The sequence below is a fragment of the Penicillium coprophilum genome (genome assembly GCF_028826855.1).
Source record: "Penicillium coprophilum strain IBT 35676 chromosome Unknown utg000006l_segment0_segment0, whole genome shotgun sequence".
In the NCBI taxonomy this organism is placed as follows: Eukaryota; Fungi; Ascomycota; class Eurotiomycetes; order Eurotiales; family Aspergillaceae; genus Penicillium; species Penicillium coprophilum.
This window is the reverse complement of record NW_026622725.1, coordinates 827,535-847,621: the sequence shown is the minus strand read 5'-3', so window position 1 is coordinate 847,621 and position 20,087 is coordinate 827,535. Positions and strand designations below refer to the sequence as shown.

The following is a 20,087-nucleotide window of genomic DNA, read 5'->3' as shown; positions in this document are numbered from 1 at the left end:
ACTGAAAATGCGTGAAATTCCTGTATCCACCGAAATTAGGATGTGACAACATCCACTCCAACTTGTGCCTTTTGAGTGATAACTAGTACAAGAGTTTCAGATGAGCGGGGTGAAAGTTGCAGGGAAAAACAAAAAAAATAACCAAATAAAATCATAAGGTAATGTAATAAAAAAACAATCAAAGTGCCCGACATCGGATTCGTTCGGTATATATACTGGCATTTCCCCAACCTCAGAGAGTAGATAGCATTCTTACCTACACTGATTATATTGCCCCGATGTCTCCTACACAAATTTCGCCAAACAAGATAAACAGACTCGCTCTTGTCTCGGGTGATGGACCCGGCACCCAAATGGCAGCCCTCGCCAGGGAGGTGCTAGGTTTCATTGAGATGTCGAGACCAGGTGTTAAATTCCAGATTACGGAAACTCCATCTGGCAAAATCAATCAGGCTGGCAGCCACCAACCACTCAGCCCTTCTATATTGGAGGCATGTCTCGAGTCAGACGCCGCTGTGGTGTGTGGGGTGGGAGAGCTTGTCAGAGGAACTTTGGGCTCGCTTGAAGAGGTCGGCGCTTTTGCAAACGTCCAACCTTTCTTCTTGCCAAGCATTGGACTTGTTTCAACCGGATCGCCGCGAAACGGTGTCCAAGGTCTAGATATCACCTTGGTTAGCGAGGCTCCAAAAACTGGAAATGAGGCTTCCCGTGAGACCATCGAGCAGCTGGCGCGTTGGGCAGGAACCTACGCATTGCAGTTTTCTCCGCCAAAGTCTGTGCACAACATTGAGTCTTTTCCGCTTTGGAATTCTGTTGTTACTGAAGTGTTCAACAAACAATTTCCACGTGTCGCACTCCATCATGTGCCGATGCACAGGGCAGAAGCAATCCTAGATTCAACCCCAATCAAATTAAACGGCATCGTCTTGACAACTGGTCCTGGCGGGAAGATGGTATCAGAAAAGGCAGGAAACCTCATCCAAGACTCACAGCACCTGCTGCCGTCGGCGACGATTGTGGAATCATCAAACCAGACCCACAGAAAGAACACTGTGATCTTGAGACCGGGTAAAACTAGTACGGATGAAACAGTTTCGGACCCAGTTCCAATTCTACAGGTCATAAGCCTGATGCTTGACTTGTCGTTTGGTCTAACGGCTGAGGCCGTGGCAATCTTCAGGTCAATTCGGCGCACATTGGATCCAATTGAACTCATCGGTTCTAATATCCGGACCCTCAGTACTGGTGGTACTGCCTCTTCGAAGGAATTCATGAGCAAATTTATGGCACATTTGGACTATTACTTGGAGGCCGCGAACTCACATGTAGGTTCTTGGGAAGTACCGAAAGCCTCGCCTTCCCCTCATCCAATGCACCAAAGGCGCCCAATGGGTATAATTGAGAAGATTCTGACCCATGCCGCTGTTGGACTCAGCAAACCAGAAGTCCAGTCCGGCGAGATCATCTGTGTGAAGGTTGACTGGACTTTGACTTCTGAAATTCTCTGGGCTGGAATGGACAAGACATATGAGCAAATGGGAAGACCTCGTCTCCATCGGAATGACCGTATGTGGCTCGCGATTGATCATACTGTTGACCCACGCACGAATCATCAACCCCGACAGCGAGGCTTGATCGAGAAAGCAGAAAGCTTCCAACGTGAAGCCAAGCTCGTCAACTTTCTCCCTGCCAATACAAGTATTCTTCATACTGACTTTACCCGTGACCGAGCACTGCCTGGTCAGATTATTGTGGGCTGCGACTCTCATTCCTGCTCTGCTGGTTGCGTGGGAGGACTAGCTGTTGGCCTCGGAGCTGCAGATGTCGTTATGCCGATGGTAACGGGAGAGACGTGGTTTCGTGTGCCGGAAATCTGTCGTATCAATTTCATCGGTCAATTGCCTTTTGGGGTGGGTGGCAAGGATGTGATTCTTCACATACTTGGCCTTTTCAAACGAAACACGATCGCCTTCCAACGCGCGGTTGAATACGGCGGTCCGAGTTTGAAGGAGCTATCCATGGATGCCAGGTTCGCCATTGCAAACATGACGACTGAATTCGGCGGGATGGGTGCGTGTTTTGAAGCTGATGAGAGCACTGCCGAATGGATTTCGAACAGGCCGCATCTGGAACATCAAGGGGGCCTCTATTTCCGGGCCGATTCAGATGCTCAGTATGCTGAGGTGCGCACTGTCAATCTCTCGGAGGTTGAAAGGACTATCGCTTTGTATCCCGAGCCGGATAATGTTGTACCCGTATCAGAGAAAGTTGGCACCAAGCTGGATGGATGTTTCATCGGAGCCTGCACCACGACCGAAGAGGATCTAATTGTGGGAGGACTGGTTCTAGAAGCTGGCCTGCGGGCGGGTCTGGTCCCTAGTGACGGACAGAGGAGAGTTACACCTGGAAGTCTCAGCATTATCAAGAACCTGGAGCGGCACGGCATCCTAGATATTTACCGACGGGCAGGATTTGACATCGGTGCCCCGGGCTGCTCTTACTGCGTTGGAATCAACGATGTTGATGTTGCGGGTGAAGGGGAAATTTGGCTCTCCTCACAAAATCGAAACTTTCGGAATAGAATGGGCAAAGGAGCCATCGGTAGTATCACCTGCGCCGCGGTCGTTGCGGCCTCGAGCTTCAACATGATAATCACAGACCCACAGCCACTGCTGGGTCAAATTGAAAGAGTGAAATTAGACAAGATCCTGGGAAGAGAGGGTGTCTCGTTGAGTATTGCGCCCGAGATCAGCGAGCCTAACCCAGCACTTGCACCAAAAATCGCCTCCATCAACGCCAGTAGTAGCCTCTCCATTCAGGCTCCTGCACAGACTCAGGATGTGGCGAAAGTTCCTAGAGGTGGAGTTATTCAGTCGAAGGTTCAAAGATTTGGTGAAAATGTGGATACGTGAGTCGATTATCATCTCCTTTTCGAGGCCATTTCTGACAACAGATGTCAGTGACGCGATCATTCCGGCTGAGTTCGTACCTGGTATCGACAATGCGGAACTTGGAAGTCACTGTTTCGAGTATGATCGTCCAGAGTTCCGAAAACGAGCGACGGAGGGGTCAACTATCATGTAATTGAATCCATTTCCAACCCTTAAAGTCGAGATACTAATCAATCACAGTGTCGCAGATCGTGGGTTTGGCAGTGGTTCGTCCCGCGAGGATGCAGTCAGATCGTTGCAAGGAGCAGGGATAGAAGCAGTGATTGCGCCTAGCTTTGCGTTTATCTGTAAGTGGCGATAATTCTAACACCCACCCAATGTTGGGAGCCAGAGTCTGAGAAGAGAATACAGATGACCGCAATCAGCTCAACATGGGCCTGTTCAATATCACCTTATCAGACCCCGAATTCTACATACTTGCAAATGAGGGATCTACTGTCATAATTGATCGACACGCCCGAACAGTTCAGATTGAAGGTACTGATAAAGTGTTCCACTATCAGCAGTCAGAGGTAGAGAAAACACTCCTTGAAGCTGGGGGTGTGCTTCCGCTGTATAATCGGTTTGGTGCATCTGTCTTCAGGAAGATTGCCAGCGCAAATACCGGACAGGCTATGGGCAAGTCAGCTGGCAAAAGTGCGCCGACGTCGAACAGAACTTTGGATTGGTGATTTGTGTCTTCGAGCAGGTGGGATCAAGAGTAGCCAGCATAGCGCGGCTTTATATAATCGAGTTTTATGTTTTTGCGGAGTTTGATTTATGCTGAATGCAATTGTGTTACTGAGAGAAGATTCAGATTAATGTCATAGCCCAACCGAGGGCATTGCTCGCTCACATGGTCGGGTCCAAAGTTGATCAAGACCAAACGTCGATTACGATTATCATTACCACAGATCCCGACCCGGATCAACCAGACTACTTATAAAACTAAACGAGATCGAGAATCCATTGCCTCTATCATTACAACTGCCAGTGGTCGAAATCAACGCTAAGCGAAATCACCTAAATTACTTACGTTAGCTATAATAGGTACCGGCCCTCGCGAAGTTCTTGGTACCAATTTTACATTCCCACGAGTAACTTCCTCGATAGTACGGACAACGACTACTGACACACTCTTTATCTTGCGACAATATGCTAACTAAACTCCTTAGTGTACGTCTACCGCTAGTCGTTTCTCCGAAGCGGCCCGTATACATTATTATAGTATCCCTATAGTATTCTACGCAATAATCATATAACTTACGAGTGTACCACCTGCATAACGCTATCCAAGTACCATTTACATTCAGCATATTTCTATATCATTTCTTTCCACCTATACTTCAGCACATACGACCATAGGGTGTGGAAAACAGGGCTTCCCGTCCGCTCAGCCGTACTTAAGCCACACGCCGGTGAGTTAGTAGTTGGGTGGGTGACCACCAGCGAATCCTCACTGTTGTATGTTGTGTTTTTTTCTTTGCTTTCGCTTCGCAGATCCCGTGTTGACTGATGTCCTAGTCTTCAGCCCGTTCACCTGAAATATCTTGCATGCCCCTGAAGCGCTAACGTGTCTAGCCCCTCCTCATGCTGACATCTTCGAAGTCAATGCGTTGTTGCGATCACGACGGTCTACGTTGGTAGGCCTTTGGTTGTCAGTCGGACAGGAAACCCCTCAGCATCTCTGCCTCCTGTGGATTCTCCGGTTTACGTGATGGATTCATCGATATTGTTCACTGGCTCGAACTTCGGGCTACAAATTGCACATAACAATGGACAGACCAATGCGCATTTTCACTTACCCCCAGGTAAAGACACCTGGATTCTCAAAAACGACCCATTTCTGATAATGTGAATAAAGCCCCAGAAGAGAGACCACAGCCTTTTGCCATGATCCCATTTGGGCGTGATCCTGATTTCGTGGACCCAGGATCTCTTGTAGACCGGGTACATGAGCTAAGCTCCGAGCCTTCAGCGAGACTGGCACTAGTTGGCCTCGGCGGAGTCGGGTAAATAGAACACACTCTAGTTGAGGCTCACATTTTTCTAATAAGGATTTAGAAAATCTCAGATTGCCATCGAATACGCATACTGGATCCGAGAGCAGTCACCTGGGACTTGGGTTTTTTGGGTTCACGCGAGTGACATTGTGCGATACGAAGAGGGCCTCCGTGATATCGCAGAGCATGCCAAAATTCCGCGCCGTCAGGACCCAGCTGCCAATATATTTCAGCTTGTCGGTAGTTGGCTCCAGGACCGAAAAGAAGAACCATGGCTTCTTATTCTTGACAATGTTGACGATGACGAATTTCTCCACCAGCCAGCCTTCGAGAAGTCCAGATCAGCCCGTCACAATGAACGAGCTGATGTACTCGGTGAACAAGGAGGTCGTTCCGATAAATCGCCCCTTGATTTTCTACCAAGGGCACCACATGGGTCCATTATAATCACGACTCGTAGCAAGCAGATTGCGATGAACCTTGTTAATGAATGCGATATAATGACAATCGAGCCTTCGGAGACTCATGCATTTGCTTTACTTCAGAAAAAGCTTCAAAACAAAGTCGTCGCAGATGCATTGAGTCTACAAAGACTTGCTCGGGAACTTGACTGGATAGCACTGGCTATTGTTCAGGCAGCAACTTTCATTGCAAGGCACTCTAATCGAATTTCTGTGCAAAAATACCTTGAAATGTTTCAAGAGAGCAACAAAGCAAGAGCGAGCCTTTTGAAGCGCCAAACAAGACTGTTACATCGTGGTCGGAGAACCGATAATTCCATAATAGTAACACTACAAATATCCTTTGAATCAATTCGAAGAGAGAATCCACAAGCCACAGATCTTCTCTCCTTGATGAGCTTTTTTGATCGACAAGGGATCCCGGATTTTCTACTACACACATTAGTCCATGAAGATGGTGACGAAGAGGCTAAGAGCGATATTGATGAGGGTTATACGCCATTTGGACCTGCTTATCAGAAAGGGAAAAATATCAATCAGGTCCTAGAAGACAGCAATAGCAGCATTGAGGGCAAAGCTGCATTTAGTCTATCTCAATTGAAATTTGAAGACAGCATCGCCACGCTCAAAGACTACTCTCTCATTTCCATCGATCCTGAGACGCTTACATTCGCGATGCATGGCCTTGTGCAACTTTCGATCCAGGAGTGGCTGAAAACGCAAGAAAAGCTTGACTACTGGAAAGAGAAGTTTATACGCAATCTGTACCTTGAATTTCCAAAATTCACCAACTTCGACAACATGACAAGATCTCGAGCCTTGCTCCCACACATTCAGTCAGCATTATTACACGGTCCAGACTCAATGAATCGATTAAGATGGGCTAGACTTATTCGCCATGCCTCTGATTATGTGCTCTCCTGCGAAAAACCAAATGAAGCGAAACGCATGACCGTTATTTCACGGAAGGAAACCGAGAATCTTCTTGGATGGAGACATCCAGAGACAATAATTGCCTCCGCCTTCGAAGTGAAAGCATTAATGAAATGCGAGGACACAAAGTCTGCGGAGGAGCGATGTCTCCAAACAATCGAAGCATGTAAGAATTTTCATCTGGAGACGGGCTACACAGTCTATCTTACGCTTCGCAAGCTTCTCGCCGAAATACATCATCGACAAGGGCCTCATCGATGGGCTGAGTCTGAATCTGAATATGAAGAACTCTTGGCGATTTGGGAGCAGAGGAAACCGGACAATGAAGAGGCCATTACCTCTATCAAGGCAGCTCTAGCCGGACTATATCAAGATCAAAATCGTCTTGACAAAGCGGAGATTCTACTTCGACAACTGTTAAACTCACACGAATCACTTCAAACAGATCGCCGTCAGAACCTGAGCTACCACATGGAGAGCTTGGCATCTCTTTATGGACAAAAAGGGCGGTATGAAGAAGCTATCACACTTTTGGCACAGGTGCTTGTACTCCAGGAAAGTCAATTTGGACGAGATCATCCGCGAACACTCTCGAGCATGAGAAGTTTTGCATGCGCAATGGAAGGCCAAAGTCACACCTGGGAAGCGATGCAACTCATGCAGGAGGTCTTTGAAAAGCAAAAGATGGTTCTTGGGCTAGATCATAGGGAAACAACGCACACCGCATATCTACTGGTCGATTTACTCGTTAAAAACGACAAGCTAGAAGCTGCTGCATGTCTAGCCGAAAGCTTTATCAGCATTCTTGAACCAGATGCCAATTCTGCCCATGTCTTCTCAGTTAGACTTGTGCATATATATATAGCACAAGGTCAGAGAGAGAAAGCTAGAGAGATGATCACCGACTCACTTCGAAGAAAGACACAGCTTTACGGTGAAGAGCATGATCAAGTGATCGATGCCCAGCGTAATTTGGCATTTTGGCACGAGGAGCAAGGTCAACTTCGTGAGGCTGAGACTCTCTATCACCATATATATCGGGTTCGCCAGCGAACTCTTGGTAGCGAAGACCCAAAGACACTTGAAAGTCTTCAATGGCTTGTAGATCTTTATTTGATGCATGGTGGCCTAGTCAGCTCTGAGTCACTGTGGTCGATGCTAAACCAACTCTGCAAATCAAGAGAAAGTATTCTTGGGAGAGAGGACCCTCAGACTCTTCTGAATCTATTCGCACTGTCACTGGAGTTTAACGCACAGGAAAAGCCATATGATGCTGCTACCTTGCAGCAGGAAATTCTTCAAATATGCATGAAATCTGGAAGTAAGTTTGATATGCTACCAGATCTACTTGAAGCATTGCTGGCTAGCTGGGATCAACTCGGTCGTGACGAGGATGCTGCATGTCTGAGAGAACAACTCGAGATCATACCGGAGAACATGTCCCCTAGGGAAATGACTACGCATCTCAGGTCCTCAGAAGTTTTGACAGGTATTTTGGAAAGGTTCTCCCTGGTTATCCAATCGTTTGAGGGCGTGGATTGAACTGAGGAAGAGGTGGATAGCTTTCTTTTCTCTTTTCCTTCTCCAGATCGATCTTATCGGTCTAACGCGGGTTTCTCCTTTTCCCTTTCTATCAAGATTCAGTATCGTGACATAGCCTACCAAACATCTGAAAACACAAGTCATATATAACGCACATAAGCGCCATGATGACATACGACTCGTAATGAAGCATCAAAGGTCACTTGAAGCTAATTTTAAGCTCCATCAAGTGTTTGCATTTTCAGGATTTATTCAAGCCCGCGAAATATGTTTTTAGCTCCGGAATCGCTCTGACGACGGGGCTCATTATAGTCTATAGGACGCTAATAAGTCCTTTTTCTATGCAATTTTGGAAAAAATTCCTATATTAGAGGATATATACAGCGATTGAACTTTTAAATATATAGTATTGTTATCTAAGTCACTAGTCAATATTTATTACCATATACGTAGATACTAGCGCTTATGCACATTGTCGACATTGCGCTTTTTCGCCTTGGTTCTATTGCCAAAATTTCGTTATATCCAGCTAAAACCGACCACTTTTAAAATTGTACATAAACAATATTAGGAATAGAGGAATAATCGAGTCATTTTCAAAACTACAGACCTTAATTTTCCAAATGGTTCAACATTCTGGGCACAAATTCTTTCAGAAATCCAATATTTGAAGCGCTTTCAAAATTGAGGGCATTAAAAATTAGAAGGCCATAACATTATCCGCTCTCTTCAGTATTATAAGGCCAAATTTTGCTACAATGCCTCTTTTCCATGAAGATACGTTTCATGAAGGGCAGAGCTGCTCCAGGGATTTTACTTCCGCTCACAAGCTCTAAATCAGTTGAGATGCTACCGGCGCGCGAGGCTGGAACTGGCGCAAAACGAGATTGAAGGTGAACGTTCTACGAAATTGCAGCGAGGATCAGCGCGATTTATGCCATCTCGGGCTAAACTGAAGGTGTCGGGGCCCACATATTGGGACGGCCTGATATCATGTATCCTGGCAAGTTGTCTTAATCGCCCTTAACTACTAGATATTACCTTTTTAGTAGGTATTTATAGTAATTATAGGGTACTTTATTAACTAAGACTAGAATTACTATAAGCTCCTACTTAGTTTCGAACCACTTAATAGGGTATATTCTAGTATAAATCTAAGTAAAGTATTTATAGAGATCTTTAAGAAGCTTAATATTACTAATTATATATTAGCGATTATATTAGATAATATATTAAATAATATAACTTTAGTATAGGTAGTTTAAGACTCTATTAACTCCCTTAAACTATTAAATAGCCTAGTAGTTATTTAAATCCCTTATCTTATATATATTATCTAGCTAAGCCTTTATAAGCTATTTAGATTAGTAAAGACTAATCCCTAGAATAATACTATAGATTAGAATATTTTAGATATCTAAGCCTAAGCCTAAGCTTAATCGCTCTATACTTTATAGAGTAAATAAGTTATTATATAAACCCTTATTAAGGTAAATATATTACTTTCTTTATTACTTAATATATCTAATAACTATCTAGATTTAAGGGCTTACTATATTTATTACTATAAGCCCTTAATATTACAATAATTTCTTCTATCTCTAGACTAATAGAGTAAAACTTATATCTATCTAAGATATCTATACCTACTAGAATTCTACCTTCTTAATACTTTATTATATAAAATACCTTAGTAAGCCCTATAGTAAATACTATAATAATATTAGGATCTAGAAATATAAACTTAGTAAGATAGAATAGCGGTAGGTTAACTACCTTCTATATATTATAGAGTTATTCTATTACTTTACTATAGTACTTTTAAAGACTAAAGAGATAATAGTATACTATATTTTTAGTATTTATAATACCCTCTTTAAGTACTTTAAGGAATTAATTATATAACTTACTCTAAAAGCTATACCTTAGAAGAAGATAATACTATAAGCCCTTAATACTAGGATAGTAAAGCTTATCTCTTACTATATAAAGATAAAAGAGATCTATAGTAGTCTCTATATAATTAGAATAATTCTTATACCCTAGTATAAGCTTTACTTCTTCTTAAGTAAGGTATAGGGTATATTAGAGAATAATATAAACTAGAGTAATTAGTATAAGGAAATACTTTACTAGTTTATAGCTCCTTATACCTAAAGATATATTTAGATATAGTCTCTATAAGAAAAGTAACCCCCTAAGTATTACTTAGCTAGTATAAGTAACCTAGATACCCTCCTTAACCTTCTACCTTATATCCACTCTAATCTATTAATATCGGAGTATAAACTTACTAAATATTATAAAAAGTATATATTATATTTACTATTATTATAAGTAGGATATAAGCACTTTAGCAGAAATAATATTATAGCCTAATAGTAGGTTATAATATTTTGTAGGGGAAGGTGTATTAGGTAAGCTTTATCTTATATAATACAATATTATATAAGATATAGAAGGTTTATACTTAGCTTAAGTAGATAATAATAGGTGAGAGGTGAAAAAGTTGTATTCATTATTTTTCTAGCTAGGAATCCTTCATTCCTTATATAGGCAAGCTCTAGCAGTATAGAATATCATAGAAAATCATTAATAATAGAATGACTTCATTATGATATCCTAGATTTATGGCGATATATTGTGAGTCATAATATAGTTTACCGTAAATAATATATCTAAGGTTCTCTTAGATACTACCGGTAAAATATATATCTTATCCTCACACACCATAATATATCTTACAATTACTATTATGCTTACATAGGAATACTAATATCTATAATAGTAAGGAGAAAGATTAATCCTTTATAATTCTAGGAATATAAGAATAAATTCCTAATTCTTTTAAGTATTACTTATAATATTCTCTCTATTCCTATAATAGGTACTAGGGTTAAATATCTTTTTAATTTAGTATAGGATATCTACTACTACTAATATAGATAGCTAAGTATAAAGATAGTTTAGGATATTATAATATTCTAGTATAAAATCTAGTTTAATATTAAAATAGAAGAACTATCTAATAAGGATATATCCTTAGATTTAATATAAGAAATAGATAAATAGAGAGAGACTAAGCTTACTACTAATATACCTAAACTAATTAGCGATAGTAAGGATTCTAAGGATAATAATCCTATTAGATTAATTAAGTATAAGTTTATAATAGAGAGTTAGCTTCTTTATCTTTCTATAGTACTAAGTATATAGAAGCGATAGAGAAGTAAGCTAGTTAATAGCGAAGATAAGAGAAGTCCTTATCTCCTTTATTATAGAGATAAGGGTAGTACTTAAAAGTACCCTAGTTTAAGAGAAGTAAGGAAGTATAGTAAACCTAATAATAATTAATTTATATTATATTAGTATAAATATATAAATATAATAAATACCTAAGTTATTATATAAAGGCTTCTAAGCTTTGTTTCTAACCCTAGTTAAAAAAGTAATAATATATTAAGTTATTATATAAAGGCTTCTAAAGCTTATTTCTAACCGAGGTCAGAAAATTGATAGTAGTATTAAGTTATTATATATATAATCGAATTACTTAAAGATATAGAGAAAAAAATATATAAATAATATAGGTTATAAGGTCAAGAAATTCTACTTACTAAAAAGGCCTATAGGCGCCCACAGTGTCTATAGACAATAGGCCCTAAGGGTAGGGCCTATCTATAGGCGTATGGATAGTGCCTATCGCCCACTTATATAAGGCCTATAGGTACTGCCTACCCGCCTATCTATGGGCGATATTGTAGTCTAAGTCCATAGTTAATAAATACTTAAATTAATAGAATACCTGTGAGCACTTTAGCAGAAATAATATTATAGCCTAATAGTAGGTTATAATATTTTGTAGGGGAAGGTGTATTAGGTAAGCTTTATCTTATATAATAACGTATTTCACAAGCGAGTGGGCCACACAAGCGAGTGGGCCACCCAACCTAACATAGTATATTTAATTGCATTTATCTCAACCAAAACGCCATTAAATTGAATACACTAAAATCATCTATCTAGCCAGGTATCTATTAAATCTATGCCCTATTTCTCCACACCCACTACACCTTGGTGGCGCCCGCGTACGGGGCTGTAAAGCTAGCGAAGGGCCTCTCCGCTAAGAGGGGGGGTGCTTCTCTTACTACCACTGGCTTAGTAATTAATTGAGAAGCTTCTTGAACTAAGAGGCCTTCTTCGGTAGGTATCTACCTTCGGGATCGAGTACGCTTTTGCTTCTGTTTCTTATTGGCGGCGCGTAATTCCTTGTTTTCTTTGGCGAGTAAAATAGCACCTTATATTGTAAGACGGAAGCCTTTCATAAGCTAGTTTAATACACAATCTAATAGACTTAGTGGGCTTCGAGATCTTATACGAAGTAAAGCTTTAATTGATAAAGCCTAACGACGTAGATCTTTCTCTGTAGCTAGTGTTTTTAGTGTAAAATTCCGGCTCGATTCACTCCCCCGGCTTAGAGGGGGGTAGGGGTTCGAAGTCGAATATTAAGCTTTGAAATCACTCGGTCGGGTGTAAATAGTACTAAACTAGCTACTCCGAAGCTATTTTAAATAGTCTCTGATTTAAAGGCTTCAATTCGTGTAAGGGGGTATGATTCGAGGAAGTCAAGTTTATCGATATGGTTGATCCTAGTCCGTATTTTTATTTTAACTATCCGACTATATGATCGTTTTAACACCGTAAAACAGCTAATATCCAAAGGTTATAAAAGATAAGATAAATACGCTGGTATATAGATAGGTATTATCCTATTTTACTCACAAATCTTGTTAAATTTAGGCGTTAAATAACTTCTATAGCCGTTAAGTATCAAGAGCCGGTATACCCCCTTTGTATATAAAGAAGTACTCGGAATAAAGAGCTTTTCTAGCCAACGAAGTCCAATTTTATCAGAGGTCCAGCCGTTAGGACTAACTTCGAAGCGCTAATCCCCTAGAAGGCCGTCGAACTATAATTTAATAAAGACTTTACCTTTAAAAATCATACACAGAGGAAGGGCCCAGCCCGAAGTATTTATACACTTAATAGTAGTTACCCACTCTCGATTTCTAGGTTGTAAAAGTGAACGCCGACCATAATATTCACTCCTTATAATAACCTTTGCAGTTATAGTTATTCCTATTACGAAACCAGTCTTATCGAAGTTATAAATATCGTTAGGATCGATTCCAAATTGAAGAATTGTCTTTTAAACTAAATTAAACCACTCCCTAATGATTTTAGGGTCTTTATATTTCGCACGCTCGTAGTTATATCGTTTTAAGAATCGGGAGGAGAGAAAAGGACATCTTTTCACGAAGTTTGTAACCCAATTTTCGCCGATCGAAAGAACTAGGGTAGTTCCACGCTTTTCGAGGAGAAGATCTACTATTTCTCGTACAGTAGAGGGCCGGGGGGCTACTCCACGAGAATCTATAGAGAGAATCCATTTTTTAAGAGATTCCTCCTTAGTTTCAGTCAATTTATGGTTGTTGGCGCGTGTTTTAGGACGAAAGGTATTGCCAGCGAGGCGGCGTTGTAACGTAGAGCGAGGGACTTTAAATCGGCGTGCCACTTCACGAATAGTGGTAATTTCTCGATTTTTAAAAGCCTGGATAGCTAATAAAAGCCTACCCTCTTGCTCTATTGAATTTATAGAGGATTGAGAGCGAATTGGTGGCATAGTGGGTGGTTAAATTGACTAAGTGCTAATTCATGGACGCGTTTTGGATGGGGTGGCCCACTCGCTTGTGTGGCCCACTCGCTTGTGAAATACGTTATTGTATCATATAAGATATAGAGAGGTTTATCCTTAGCTTAAGTGAATAATAATAGGTGAGAGATAAGAAAAGTTATATACATTGTTTTTCTAGCTAGGAATCCTTCATTCCTTATATAGGCAAGCTTAAGCAGTATAGAATATCATAGAAAGTCATTAATAATAGAATGACTTCATTATAATATCCTAGATTTATGGCGATATATTGTGAGTCATAATATAGTTTACCGTAAATAATATATCTAAGGTTCTCTTAGATACTACCGGTAAAATATATATCTTATCCTCACACACCATAATATATCTTACAATTACTAGTATGCTTACAATACCACTATACTATAGTTAATATAAGTTTTTATCGGTAATTAATATAATATAAAGTTTATTAGCTTTAAACTTAGGGTAATTATATAAATTTTGCCACTTAATATTGTGATAATAGAGTAATAGTGGATAAACAAACTAGAATAGTTGTATAAAATAGTAATTTATTTAAATGACTTAGTATTGTTATAAACGCTAAGACCTATATATTATGCAAAAATGGGTTCAAATAGGTTATTATTGGGTTATTAGGTTTAACCCATTGGGTTTTGGGTCGGAGGTTCCGACCCAAAATGGGTTCTGCCGAAGTCTAAGAAGAGTGCTAGGGGTCTTTAAACTAGTATGAAAAGACGCTTATAACCTGATGACAGAGAAGATAATAATGATATTCTCTATCTAGAAGCAAGACTGAGAGAGAGAGAAGAAGAGAAAGCAAGTATGAATAGGATACTGAGATCCTATTTATACTACCAAACATGATGGCATATCAAACATGTTTGATCTATATGCCTGGATGCCTATGGCATCCAACACTTTTCGTCACTTAATTCAGCCCGAAGTGAATCAAGAATAATATTAGGATCGAAACGGATATATTCCACAGTCTCGGAACGCTCCGCGCATGGTTCTCGGACGTAAAGTCTGACCGCGGATATTAGTTATGTCTTCCAAAAATTGCTACTTGACTAGCTATATTTAGCGGAGTGGAGGGGCAATGATGACCATCTTCTTGACTAGACAAAAGCAGATTTCGAGGCCACCGAGCTAGTGTGCAAGGCTGCCGGGGCTATTTTGTCCAGAATTACGTATTCGGGATGAGATGTAATCAAGCCTTTACAATTGGAGTTTCAAAATTATTTTATCGTCCGGACCACGGTTTTCCATGGGCGTTAACGCATTGGCCTGGCCGTACAGGGTCTTAGCTACACCAAAGATAATACGCTCATCCGGCGTTCTAAATGCCATCAGAAGTGGCTAAGTCTTCACCTGAATCATAATCAGGTGTGTGAACATATGCCTGGACTATTCTAAAGAGGACTGAATAGAGGAGCGAGTCGCCAGTGCCCACACCCGATTCGTGGGCGCTAGATGATCACAACCCAAGACAAGCTGTTGTATGTTTATTTTCCTCTTCCAGTCTTTCATCCGCGTGGAGAGAGTTCCCTTGCCGCCGTACGGGACTTTTTAGCTCGGTCCTCGCTCGAATCCTGTCGAACTTTTTATTCTGTTACTAATAAGCCCACAGATACTCATAGGGCTAACGTGTCTTTCCCTTGCTACGATATGGTTTTCGCCTATGTGTTCGCATTCAGGACCTTATAATTCACCCTTGATCACATTACATGTCTAGATCTAGCGAGGATATTGATGAATTAAACGACAGCTATTCCGTAACGTACATTTCGCGACTTTTGTATCACAATAACAAGACCAACCTTTTAAGAGTGACGAATGTAGAAACAGTTTCTAATGCCTAATTATACACACTGGCCTTATGACCCCAATGACTGGAAATGTAAAACCGTGTATCATCATCCTTGAACCCTTCAAAGTCTTGTCCCATGTCTTCATCATTGTCGCTCAAACAGCCGAGCGACACCTCCACAATCTCGGAGAAGTCGTCATCGGAGCCTCTGTTGTCGGAAGATATTACACAATACTTATTCTTTTCCAGACGGGCATTCTGCACGTCTTTGTTCTCTCAAAATGGAAAAGTCCAATTTCTTCGTTCAAATGCCAAAAATCTGCCCTACCAGAGCTGTACAGCGATTTCATCTCAAATAGCCATGCCTCACATTTACAGAAATTCCAGGATTGATAAAAGGGAACACGGGACGCTCGATATTGCATCTCAAGGGATCGAAAGAATTACCACCATTTTCTGAAGTCAATGCTAAGCCCTCTGCAATTACGGCATCAAACAAGGTATAGAGCCCGACAACCAAGTGAACCTCATGACTATCTTCTAACCGACGCTGCAACCAGTCCCGTACTTCAGAATTGCCACAAATATTGTCAAACCAGATTCCTGGCTTTCCGAGCGTATAAACACGCCCTGATCGTACGTTTAGATGAAGTCCGGCTCTCTTAGAACGTTCAGATGTCCAACTTAAAAGTTAAAGCCAGGTTCTATGGATATGAAAACAACACAAGCCCCAACATACGTGATGAGCCAATACTGAAATAGTTTTGGAAGAACTTTTGTAGCATGACATAGTTCACTTCTTATGCTATGGCCACTCAAATGTGATTGATCCCTCAAACAGCGCTCTGTGGCTCTCATTCCGCAAGAACTCCACTGAGGTTTCTTCCCTCGCTGTCCGTGATCTAGCGGCCTTAGATCATGAAAAGGCCCAAATTGCCTATCTTTCTGCATGCTCAACAGCTGGAAACTCTTCGCCAGAGCTCATAGGTGAGGTAATACATATCGCAAGTGCTTTTCAAACAGCCGGCTTTTCTCATGTTATTGGAATTCTTTAGAAAGTGGGTGATAACGCAGCTGCTGAAACCAGCCCACAATTCTCAAAGGACTTGATTGAACAAGCAACTGATTGTCAATGGCTACGCAACGATGTTGCTTGTGCGATTCACGATGCATTGCAAAAATATAGAACAACCAGGTCTGAAGATGTGATCTCATGGTCCTCTCCTACCCACATGGGAGCAAATGAATGAGGAAAAGACGGCTCTTCTCGCATTTGATTGCTGGAAGCTGCGTGGCATCTCTCCTTTTTTGTTACATTCTTGAGAGGTTTCAAAAATTAAAACGCGTGCTGGAAGCTATGTCAAAACCATATATTGACTGACATAAAGGCAAGGAAAATTGGTTCAAAAATGAATTTTATTTAGACTGTTGATAATTGTACACCAATTTTAATATTTATACACATCAATATGGCTAGTTACTTCTGCGCTACGCCATGTTTGTTCACCTCTTTGGTTGAACGACCTATCTTCCTCTTCAATTCTCCCTTAATATACTGATACCATATGAGCTTTTCCCCTTTGCAAATCAAACTTTGCAATTCAAAGGGAACATATAGCGAATCAAACCTCATTGATGGTAAGTCTGAGAGTGGTAAGAGTGTAAATTCTCTTAGTAGCTGCCACGTGCTACTAACTTATCAAAGAGAACCAGGGTGCGATGGTAATACCTCTCCTTCAGTGGAAGAATCTCCCATTTGATTTCATCGCTGTAGTGCTCCGTGAGATCCACGACAAATCCTGCGTAGTTCGACCTTGGATCTCATACTCAGCAAGTATTTGCCTCAGGGTGAGTCAGATGCGGTGGGGAGAAAAAGGGAAGAGCGAGGGGATGGTAGTCGCTTACTGCGCTTTGCTTAAAAGGCGGAAAGCTGTATTTCGCTGGCCGGCCGGACAGCCCTGAAGAGGGCTGAATAGGGCGGCGTGCCGCTTTCACCCGAACCGTGGGCGCTAGGTGAACACCACCATAGAAATGCTGTTGTATGTTTTTATTTTTTAAATTTATCTCGGAGTAGTACACTTTGCCGCCCTATTTACTTACCCCCTTTATGTCTATTTCATCGATAAATAATAATTAGCATCGGCACCAGACGTTCGTGGGTTAGTCCACTTGGACCCACTCTAAAGACCCCGAGGGAATTGCGCCGTGGTCTGACATCCGGGATACGACACCGCGCGATCTGTTAAACCCTTGCTGTAGTTGACAGAGCTGATTTACTCGCTTTTCGCATCTCAGGATCAATTTCATTGAGCAAAAAATCAGATCATGGCTGTCCCGCCGATTGCAAAGGCTACATTGCAGGCTGCGCTCATCAATGCGGGGTCCAACGTGCTAGCCCAGGGGATCAAGGCGTATCGAGCCGATGTAAGTTTGATTTTCTTCTTGTTTGATTCTCTTTTTTTTCTTCAAATGGTTAGACTGTTCGAGTCGTGACGCCCGGGGAAGACTTATTTGGCATCTCCCAGGGGTGAAGCCAGATCAACATGGCTCATGCTTGATCAGTCGGATCAAGCCAGATCAACTAACTTGACTCTTTCAACTTAGACATTGAGTCTTTAATGCAATTCACAACGTGTGCGTTCATCACCTCACCCCTGAGCTACCTATGGCTCGGAACTCTGGAATCCTGGTTTCCCGGCCGTGCGCCCGATTCGAAGAACACCAAAACAGACAACAAGGGGGATGAGAAGAACAACAATGAGAAACGTATCTCGAAGCCCAGTTTGAATGTCACCAATACAGTGGCAAAAATCGTCATTGATCAGGCGATCGGCGGTGCTTGGAACACCGTTCTTTTCATTGTAACAATGGGAATGTTACGGGGATTGGATTACGATACAATCACTGGACAGATTCAAGCAGTATGTCAATCATGATTACCATAGACCTCGGCGGATTTTGGCCCCCAATGCTTCTCCGCCCAAAAGGGGTAGAGGAGGCATTGCGGGTCGAAGGATTCAGGATCCGCTGTTGGGCGTCATTTCCTAGTGCTAATATCAATCTCATAGGACTTTTGGTCTATCATGATTGCTGGATGGAAGCTCTGGCCGCTTGTGTCTATCCTTAATTTCACGGTGGTACCTGCTGGCCAGAGATTGCTGGTTGGCAATCTTTTTGGGGTTGTCTGGGCTATTTATCTCAGCCTAATGTCAGGGTAAATGGGAATGGTAGGATTTTACTCTTTTTTCCCTTGTACTGGAGTGCAAGTTGACAGAAGTGCGAGATTGTATTCGGGATAATCAAACATTGATACCGTTTTCACCGTCCCTTGTACACAGAGTCTCCCAATGGACAACATCAACGAGAAAAAACAGAGATCACTATCCCCTGCCCACGCGAGACAATCACCATTGATCAGGATCCGCATCGGCAAACACAGTTCCAGCCGCAATCTCATCATACCAAATCTGCCTAGTACCCTGTGTACCCTTCATTCCCTTATCATCATGCCAGCCATTAGCATAAAGGCCGACACGGAACTGGAACGCCCGATCATCATCAATGGTAGTCGCAATGTCCCTCTTATCCAACAGCTTATTTCCATCCAACCACAACTTATATTGGCCAGTACCATCCGACTTCCATGTAGCCTGGATCACGATCTTATGCCAGACGCCCGCACTCACAGTCGCCAGGCTTGGGAAAGTCACAGTCTTCTGCGAGCAGATACTGCCCTGCTTGACACGCGTGTAGAGCTGGTCACCGACAAGCCACACCATGCTTGAGGGCATGTAATCGTCACAACCAGTATCGCTGAAGTCGGCGATGAATTGGGCGATGTTGTATGATTGTGCGGGGGAAAATTGCCAATTTTCTTGGAGGCGGAAGGTGAAGCCGTAGAAGCCCGTGTCACCCCGCTTGTATACGTTCTTTTTGACGACTTCCGAGTGGTAGCGGCCTGTATAGCTGGAGTCGTAGACTTGGGTCATTTTCAGGGCGGTTGGGCCTTCGTAGACTACGTTCGTGACCTGTTGGACGGTGCCGGAGTGCTCATGGTTGGTGGCGTCCCAGCCGGAGGTTGTGCCGGTGTTGCTGAAGATCTGGGTGGCCTGGGCTGTCAAGCCGAGGGCCAGCAGTGCTGCCGAGGAGAGTTTGCTAAACATCTTGATGGGAGATGGCGAGTGGATAGTTGAGGTAGCTATTTTGCAGCGGATTGATGGATTTTATAACCACATTGATCTTCCTAGGCCTTCGCCTATAGGGAATAAATTGAGCAAAAGATGCCGATGTGCTGGTCAAGTTCATTGGACTAGTCTTAGCAGTGTCTGAGATTTTGGTAGCCTTTCCCTAATGTGGACTTCAGCCGGAGCAGCTACGATCTTAGGTATGCTACTATAGAGGCTATTTCTGTACTAGGTAGTAGTTGAGTAGAAGAAGCAGAGCCCGACTGAGTGTTATTGGGTGGAGTGAGTGGGCTATGTTACAGTTTGAAGACATCCTGCAGGGCATGCAGGAGGAGTCAGCTTTTGAGCGGCTAGCCCACACAGGGTTACATTTCCAATGCCGTTGCTCACTAGGACGGGCTTGCGTCTAATCTTCATAGGGCTTTGGGTCGTGAGAGGGATACAATTGCTAAGGAGATCAAGGTAGATGAATGGGGCAGATACGGTCTTCCGAGACTTGAAA

At 42.2% G+C, this 20,087-nt stretch overlaps 4 protein-coding genes across 4 annotated transcripts; 3 read left to right on the top strand and 1 right to left on the bottom strand.

The window, feature by feature from the left end:
- Positions 1-278: 278 nt before the first annotated feature.
- N7500_009322 (Aconitase/3-isopropylmalate dehydratase large subunit alpha/beta/alpha subdomain 1/3) lies at positions 279-3,622 on the top strand (the record flags this gene model as incomplete). The annotated part of the gene is made up of 4 exons (XM_056680463.1): positions 279-2,908; positions 2,961-3,080; positions 3,132-3,238; positions 3,303-3,622. The coding sequence occupies 4 exons, from the start codon at positions 279-281 to the stop codon at positions 3,620-3,622; spliced, it is 3,177 nt and encodes a 1,058-aa protein (XP_056527845.1).
- A 1,201-nt stretch (positions 3,623-4,823) lies between these two features.
- Positions 4,824-7,869, top strand: N7500_009321 (TPR-like protein; the record flags this gene model as incomplete). Its single annotated transcript, XM_056680462.1, has 2 exons — positions 4,824-4,942; positions 4,995-7,869. 2 exons carry the CDS (start codon positions 4,824-4,826, stop codon positions 7,867-7,869), a joined length of 2,994 nt encoding a protein of 997 aa, XP_056527844.1.
- A 9,857-nt stretch (positions 7,870-17,726) lies between these two features.
- Positions 17,727-18,613, top strand: N7500_009320 (Mpv17/PMP22 family protein; the record flags this gene model as incomplete). Its single annotated transcript, XM_056680461.1, has 3 exons — positions 17,727-17,829; positions 18,006-18,322; positions 18,470-18,613. Coding segments are annotated over 3 exons (564 nt in total), but the record flags the coding sequence as incomplete, so codon positions are not given.
- Positions 18,614-18,805: 192 nt separating this feature from the next.
- On the bottom strand, positions 18,806-19,564 carry N7500_009319 (polysaccharide lyase family 20 protein; the record flags this gene model as incomplete). The annotated part of the gene is made up of 1 exon (XM_056680460.1): positions 18,806-19,564. One exon carries the CDS (start codon positions 19,562-19,564, stop codon positions 18,806-18,808), a length of 759 nt encoding a protein of 252 aa, XP_056527842.1.
- Between the last annotated feature and the right edge of the window lie 523 nt (positions 19,565-20,087).